Raw genomic sequence first — 8,793 nt, 5'->3', positions numbered from 1 at the left:
TTGGTGGCCCCATAGCAAGCTACTTTCTGTGGGGGCACTCGGCAGGAGGGAGGGGCCAGGATCAGGGAAGAGGAACCCGAGAAGAGGAGGATCTGGGCTTCTCTGTATAACATGTTTGTATGTGTTTTTTTAAACAAGACTTTAGAATCAAAAACAATATTGAACATGCTTTTTACAAACATATCTTATGTATCCTCAAACATGTTAGTTCATTTTGTTTTCATGAAATGATCTCACGTTGGATGTTAAATGCATTTAGCGTATCCTATCCCTCGATGGTCCGCCTAACACATGAAGCTTTAGAGAACTTACCTTCATCTCCAGAGGCATGTGGATAATAAACAGGTCCATGTAATCCAGCTGAAGTTGCTTTAGTGACCTCTCTAGAGCAGGCTGGACAAGTTCTGGGGTATGAAATGTACTCCAGAGCTGTTAGGATAAAAATCATAATTGTCCTCAAGAAGTATACAAAATAACATGATTCAATTGGAACTTCAGACAAAAAAAAAGTCTGGAAGGGTTAGAACTAGGGTTGTCCCGATACCACTTTTTTTAGGACCGAGTACAAGTACCGATACTTTTTTTCATGTACTCGCCGATACCGAATACCGATACTTTTTTTAATGTCATGCGACAGTGGTGCTTTTTTTTTTTTTTTTTACACAATGCTTTTTTTTTACAGCCCTGTTGGGGGGGCTTTGGTGAGATATCAGGGGTCTTAACAGATCTGACATCTCCACTTTAAGACAGAGAAAGGGACTAAGGACACAGATTTCCCAGTCCCTTTCTTTGCAGCCTCAACTGAAATGAATAGAGAGAAGCTTCTCTCCATTCATAAACTGAAGCATCATAAACACAGGTTACGATGCACAGTCATGTGAATGGACAGAGTCAGTGATCACTGACACTGTCCATTTGGAAAAGGTAGGAGCCGGGTTTAGCAGCTCCTAACACCGCTCTCCATCCTGACAAATTGAGGGGGGAGAGCGGCACGGAGGGGGGGAGAAGACAGCAGGGGGGAGAGCGGCACAGAGGGGGACAAGAACGCATGGGGGGAGAGCGGCACAGAGGGGGAGAGCGGCACGGAGGGGGACAAGAACGCACGGGGGGAGAGCGGCACAGAGGGGGACAAGAACGCACAAGGGGAAGGGGCACGGAGGGGGACAAGAACACACGGGGGGAGAGCGGCACAGAGGGGGACAAGAACACACGGGTGGGAGAGCGGCACAGAGGGGGACAAGAACACACGGGGGGAGAGCGGCACAGAGGGGGACAAGAACGCACTGGGGGAGAGCGGCACAGAGGGGGACAAGAACGCACTGGGGGAGAGCGACACGGGAGGGAAAGCGGCACAGAGGGGGACAAGAACACACGGGGGGAGAGCGGCACGGAGGGGGACAAGAACACACGGGGGAGAGCGGCACAGAGGGGGACAAGAACACACGGGTGGGAGAGCGGCACAGAGGGGGACAAGAACACACGGGGGGAGAGCGGCACAAGAACGCACGGGGGGAGAGCGACACGGGAGGGAAAGCGGCACAGAGGGGGACAAGAACACATGGGGGGAGAGCGGCACGGAGGGGGACAAGAACGCACGGGGGGAGAGCAGCAATGAGAGGGAGAAGACAGCAAGGGGGGAGAGCGGCATGGAGAAGACTTGTAACTCCCCCCACCACCCGATACCTGACTGCCCAGGTATTGGGTGAAGCATCTGAGCATTTCAGCTGAGTACAAGTACTCAGGAAATGTATCGGTATCGGGACATCCCTAGTTAGAAGAACTTACCATTTTGAAATGGACCCCCTTTTTAGAGTGTATTCCCTCTGATTGGTGGTCAGGAGGAAGTTTTGAGAATGTATCTTGCATTCAGCATCTTTATGAACTTATTGTGCCCATCCACCCCTTGCAAAGCTTTGTAAGGAAGTTACAGGGCAGTGACACTTTCCCTAGGTGCAGAGCCAGTGATTATGTGAAATGAGGTCACATGACCAACCGTGTGTGTATATGGGAGCACCATGGTACTTGGCATGCAGTGCTTCTGTTTATTAAACAAGGAATCCAAAGTACTGAGACTTTTTATCAAATTATTCCCAGGCTGTCATTTTCCTTCCCCGGCCTGTGATAGGATGGTAAAAAATGGGCAGCACACTGATAAAATCATCACTCAGTCAATCTTCTATCTCCTACTATCAGCATGCTCCTTGACAGCACACAAAACTGATTGGCTCCTTGTGCTGCCCTTCTCCCAGTCTGAGCTCTGCTGTATAGAGACTGCAGGAAGTTGGTTTTAAGTAAAATTCAGGTACTTGTGTAATAAGTGTAGACAAGTGTACTGGAGTACAGTCTTTAGTATAAGAAGGTCGGAATCCTCAAAGTAGCTCAATAAGCATCTAGAGGGATCATAGGTGTGTGCAGTCTATTGTGTTAGGTCGTGCACCACAAGGTTAAAACATACAAGTGTATGTATGTATGTATGTATGTATGTATGTATGTATGTATGTATGTATGTATGTATGTATGTATGTATGTATGTATGTATGTATGTATGTATATATATATGGATGACAGGCATCCAGCCTCGGGGTGAGCTTCAAGTTCGAGTCAAACTCATGTTCGACTCAGACATTGCCGGTTCGGTGAACAACGAACAATCTGGGGTGTTCACGGCAAATTCGAAAAGCCGCGGAACACCCTGTTAAAGTCTATGGGAGAAACCTAAAGTGTTAATTTTAAAGGCTAATATGCAAGTTATTGTCCTAAAAAGTGTTTGGGGACCTGAGTCCTGCCCCAGGGGACATGTATCAATGCAAAAAAAGTTTTAAAAATGGCAGTTTTTTTCAGGAGCAGTGAATTTAATAATGCTAAGTGAAACAATAAAAGTGAAATATTCCTTTAAATTTCGTACCTAGGGGGGGTGTAAGGTTGTCATGTGAAATAGCGCATGTTTCCCGTACATAGAACTGTCCCTGCACAAAGTGTCATTTCTGAAAGGAAAAAAATACATTTAAAACCGGACTTGCGGCTCTAATGAATTGTCGGCTCTGGCAATTCAGAGAGAATTAATAAAAAAAAAAATCATGGGGGTCCCCCCAAATTCAATTACCAGGCCCTTAAGGTCTGGAATGGATATTAAGGGGAACCCAGCCGTCAAAAAAAAATGTGGGGTTCCCCCCAAATATCCATCCCAGACCCTTCAGGCTTGGTGTGGATTTTAAGGGGAACACCACCCCAAATTTAAAAAAAAATGGCGTGGAGTTCCCCCAAAAATCCACACCAGACCCCTTATCTGAGCATGTTAACCTGGCCGGCCGCAGAAAAGGGGGGGACAGAGTGCGGCCCCCCTCTCCTGAACCGTACCGGGGCACATGCCCTCAACATGGGAAGGATGTCCCAATGTTGATGGGGACAAGGGCCTTATCCCCACAACCCTTGCCCAGTGGTTGTGGGGGTCTGCGGGTGGGGGGCTTATGAGAATATGGAAGACCCCTTTAACAAAGGGGACCCCCAGATCCTGCCCCCCCTATGTGAATTGGTAATGGGGTACATTGTACCCCTACCATTTCATGAAGGAAGTGTAAATAGTTGGAAAAAACACACACACACACCGTAGAAAAAAGTCCTTTATTAATAAAAAAAAAATAAAAAAAATCCAGCGGTGGTAATCCACTCGGTCCCGGCTTCCTGCTTCAACATTGTCTGTATCCAGCGACGGGTGATCTCCTCTCCGGTCCAGCGATGAGAAGATCATCCAGCATCCAAAGCTCCAGAGCACAGCATCGGAGGCCGCCTCTCTCCGCCGGACACAGCCCAGCGGAATGACGCGGCTGGAGCTTTGACATTTCTTATATAGGGGAGGTGGGGTCACTCATCACGTGACCCCGCCCCCTCTGACGCAAGGGGGAAGACTGGGCTTCCCCAGTGACGTAGCAGAGGATGCGTCAGAGGGTGCGGCGTCACATGACGGGTGGCCCCGCCTCCCCTATATAAGAAATGTCAAAGCTCCAGCCGCGTCATTCCACTGGGCTGTGTCCAGCGGAGAGAGGCGGCCTCCGATGCTGTGCTCTGGATTCCGGACAGGAGAGGAGATCACCCGTCGCTGGATACAGACAACGTTGGAGCAGGAAGCCGGGACCGAGTGGATTACCACCGCTGGATTTTTTTTTATTTTTTTTATTAATAAAAAGGACTTTTTTCTATGTTTTTTCCAACTATTTACACTTCCTTCGTGAAATGGTAGGGGTACAATGTACCCCATTACCAATTCACATAGGGGGGGCAGGATCTGAGGGTCCCCTTTGTTAAAGGGGTCTTACAGATTCTGATAAGCCCCCCGCCTGCAGACCCCCACAACCACCGGGCAAGGGTTGTGGGGATGGTTGTGGGGATGAGGCCCTTGTCCCCATCAACATGGGGACATCCTCCCCATGTTGAGGGCCTGGTATAGTTCAGGAGAGGGGGGGGCTGCACTCTGTCCCCACCTCTTTGCTGCGAGCGGCCAGGTAAACATGCTTGGATAAGGGGTCTGGTGTGGATTTTTGGGGGAACTCTGCGCCATTTTTTTTTTAATTTGGGGTGGAGTTCCCCTTAAAATCCACACCAGACCTGAAGGGTCTGGAATGGATATTTGGGGGGAACCCAACGTCATTTTTTTTTTAAATTCAAATTTAAATCCATTCTAGACCTGAAGGGCCTGGTAATTGAATTCGGGGGGACCCCCACGCTTTTTTTTTTAATGAATGAATCATCTCTGAATTGCCAGAGCCGACAATTCATTAGAGCCGCAAAGCCGGTTTTAAATGTATTTTTTTCGTTCAGAAATGACACTTTGTGCACGGACAGTTCTATGTACGGGAAACATGCGCTTTTTCACATGCTGACTTTACACCCCCACTATAGGTACGAAATTTAAAGTAATATTACACTTTTATTGTTTCACTTTTAGCATTATTAAATTCACTGCTCCTGAAAAAACGTCCGTTTTTAAAACTTTTTTTTGCGTTGATACATTTTTTCTGGGGCAGGACCCGGGTCCCCAAACACTTTTTAGGACAATAAATTGCATATTAGCCTTTAAAATTAGCACATTAGATTTCAAACGTTCGAGTCCCATAGACTTTAACAGGGTTCTAAAGTTCACACAAACGTTTGGTGTGTTCGCAAGTTCTGGTGCGAACCGAACAGGGGGGTGTTCGGCTCATCCTTAATCCAGCCTAACACAAATAAATCTCCTGTGCTGTGGGCCTTGTTATGAATGAAAGGGGCAGATTCACATACGCTACACCGCCATATCTTACCTGGCTTAAATTCGAATCCAGAAAGAATTTGCGCCGTAAGTTACGGCGGCGTAGTGTTTTTCTGGCGGCGTATTTGAAATTAGGCGGGTTTCATTTAAATGAAGCGCGTCCCCGTGCCGAATGAAATGCGCATGCGTCGTTCCTAAATTTCCCTCCGTGCATTGCGCTAAACGACGTAAGTTTTTTAACTTAGACATGAGTTACGTCCATCTCTATTCACGGACGACTTACGCAAAAAAAAAAATTCAAATTTCGACGTGGGAACGACAGCCATACTTTAACATGGCAAGTCTATCTATACGCCACAAAATAGCAGCTTTAACTATACGCCGGAAAAAGCCGACTACAGACGACGTAAGAGAATGCGACGACCGCGCGTACGTTCGTGGATCGTCGGAAAAAACTCATTTGCATACCCGACGCGGAAAACGATGCAAACTCCACCCAGCGGACGCCGAAGTATTGCATCTGCAAACCGAAGGCGTACAAAGATGCCGTCGTATCTTGGTTTGAGGATTCAAACTAAAGATACAACGCGGAAAATTTGAAAGTACGCCGGCGTATCAGTAGATACGCCGGCGTACTTGCTCTGTGAATCTGCCCCAAAGTTCCTATAATGGTGCTTCTAAATGGATAATGCACGCCTTGCTGCCTATCACAGACTGGGAGATCCAAAGTATTGGAACATAAAGAAAATAGAAGGCGCGTGGCCTAGCGCATTATCCTCAGTAAAAGATTTTTATTGTACACAGAAATAGGTATTGTACTAACAAGTAGAGATTTGAATAAAAGTACATTATATGATTCCTCCATAGGAGTCCTATTGAAACTGTCTCGCAAAGGCAAAGGGCTTGTTCTGCTCAACTTGTTCTGGTAGGCCCTGAATAATGCCCTGTACACACGATCGGTCTGATGGACCGTTTTCATCGGACGAACCGATCGTGTGTGGGCCCCATCGTTTTTTTTCCCCCAACGGTGAAAAAAAATAGAACCGGTTTTAAAATTTTCTGATGGTTAAAAAAACGATAGAAAATTGAACTTCATTTTTCTCTGCACGTCGTTGTGTTTTACGTCACCGCGTTGGACACGATCGGATTTTTAACGGATGGTGTGTAGGCAAGACTGATGAGAGTCAGCTTCATCGGATATCTGATAAAAAAATCCATCGGTCCGTTTTCATCGGATGAACCGATCGTGTGTACGTGGCATAAAAGGAACTCCTCGAAATGCATCAGCCTATGCCTTAGCGTGACAGTTTCAATTGGACTCAATTGTACAATAAAAATATTTTACTGAGGATAATGCGCTAGGCCACGTGCCTTCAATTTTCTTTATGTTTACACAGGGATGGACTGGCCATTGGGACTACAGGGAGTTTCCCGGTGGGCGGATGGCTCAGTGGGCCAGCTTCAGTGACAGCTGACCGCTGCCCCCCTCCGCGCCTCTGTCTCTCCCTCCCCGCAGCGCTCACCTCCTCTCCCTTCCTGCAGCGCTCACCTCCTCTCCCTCCCCGCAGTGCTCACCTCCTCTCCCTCCCCGCAGCGCTCACCTGGGGGGGGGGAACATAGAAGCAGGGGAGGACCAGAGGAGCAGGGGAGATGACAGAGGAGCATGGGACAGACAGTAGACTCAACAGCTATGGCCTGGGAGTTTCTCACTTCTGCCTAATCTTGTCCCATAAGGGGGGGCACCAAACTGATTCTTTGCCCCGGGTGAAATAATGTCTAGCTTCACCACTGGTACTGATTATAAAAGAGTACCAGTACCAGCGGTTCTACTCAAAGTAGAACGGCTAGTAAAGGGGGAGAGGGGGCTTGGGTGGCCGGGGGGGTGGTCCAGTTGTCCAGGCGTCATGGGAGAAACCTGTCAAAGTGGGCCAGTCTGGATGAAGTCCAGGGCCAAATTTTTGTCCCAGTCCAGCCCTGTGTTTACATCATCTAGCCTGGCTGTGCCACCTCCCTGCAGTAATATACTGTGGCTGGTTTGGAAGCCCTTTAATCATTATAAAAATCGCTGCTCCCCACCAAATACATTTTTTAAAAGTTGCTTTTGTACATTTCCTGCAGGGCACTGCCCAGCCACTGCTAAGCCACTATAACCTTTGTTTGACAACCCCTTTCCTATTAGTCTACAAACAGACCGACACTTATTTCAACATTCCACTTATATTGACTTCAAGGGGGTTTGGATTTGGCACCAAAACTTTAGTGATGTTTGCCAAACCTGCCTCAGACCAAAGCCAGATACATTCAACTCACCCCTACTGTTGATCATTCTCAGCAAATACACAATCATCCTATCACCCAATGGCACCAACACTGGGCCAGATTCATGTAGAAGTGCGGCGGCGTAACGTACCGCCGCAAGTTTTCATCGCAAGTGCCTGATTCACAAAGCACTTGCAATGAAAACCTGCGCTGGCGGCCTCCGGCGTAAGCCCGCGTAATTTAAAGGGGCGTGTGCCATTTAAATTAGGCGCGCTCCCGCGCCGGACCTACTGCGCATGCTCCGTTCTGAAATTCCCGCCGTGCTTTGCGCGAACTGACGTCATTTTTTCGAACAGCGACGTGCGTAGCGTACTTCCGTATTCCCGGACGTCTTACGCAAACGACGTGAATTTTTAAATTTCGACGCGGGAACGACGGCCATACTTTATACAGCACATACGTGTGCTGTGTAAAGTTAGGGCACCCAAAACGACGACTAAATTTGCGAAGGGAAACTAGACTAGCAGCGACCTAGCGAACGCGAAAAACCGTTGTGGATCGCCGTAACTCCTAATTTGCATACCCGACGCTACCGCGGCGGCCGCGGTATTGCATCCCAAGATCCGACAGTGTAAAACAATTACACCTGTCGGATCTTCTGGCTATCTATGCGTAACTGATTCTATGAATCAGTCGCATAGATACTCTGAGAGATACGACGGAGTATCTGAGATACTCGGTCGTATCTCCTTTGTGAATCTGGGCCTTTGTTCCTATTGCATCACATTAATACTCAAGCATGGACAGCCCATAAATATATCCTATGTATGCATTCTTCTTACCTTCCCAGTATAGAAAACATCTTCTCTCCTTATGGTTCCATCTGCAATCTTTTCCCAGATTGCCTGACCAACTTCCACTTCATTTCCATAAATATAGGCGTTATCGATATGGCGATACCCAACCTCAATGGCAACCTTGGTGGCTTCCTCTGACTGGCTCTTAGGAAACTGAACAAAAAACACATAACATTTTTCTATTGTGAGCAATAGTCAATAGTTTGCTATTTATCTCTATAAAAAAAAAAATAAAAAGATTTAAAGGGTAACTCTGCTATGCACAATTTTAGGTAGATTCAGGTACCTATGCCTAACTTTGCGGCGGCATAGCTTAAGGCATTTAAGCTACGCCGCCGCAAGTTAGCTAGGCAAGTACATGATTCACAATGTACTTACCTGCTAAGTTACGTCGGCGTAGCCTAAATCGGCGGGCGTAAGGGCGCCTAATTCAAA

General features: G+C 47.5%; 1 protein-coding gene across 1 annotated transcript in view; it reads right to left on the bottom strand.

Annotated features, from left to right (window-relative positions):
• Positions 1 to 238: 238 nt before the first annotated feature.
• The window catches only part of LOC120921836 (putative aldo-keto reductase family 1 member C8), a 35,390-nt gene continuing 26,835 nt past the window's right edge, over positions 239 to 8,793 (bottom strand). Inside the window, exons 2-3 of the mRNA XM_040334323.1 lie at positions 8,344 to 8,511; positions 239 to 429 (exon numbers count right to left, since the gene is read on the bottom strand). Coding sequence (XP_040190257.1) covers positions 256 to 429; positions 8,344 to 8,511 — 342 coding nt within the window. The 3' untranslated portion in view covers positions 239 to 255. The remainder of the gene's footprint in view (positions 430 to 8,343; positions 8,512 to 8,793) is intronic.

This window comes from Rana temporaria (genome assembly GCF_905171775.1).
Source record: "Rana temporaria chromosome 4 unlocalized genomic scaffold, aRanTem1.1 chr4y, whole genome shotgun sequence".
NCBI lineage: Eukaryota > Metazoa > Chordata > Amphibia > Anura > Ranidae > Rana > Rana temporaria.
This window is presented reverse-complemented; position numbering and strand designations above follow the sequence as displayed.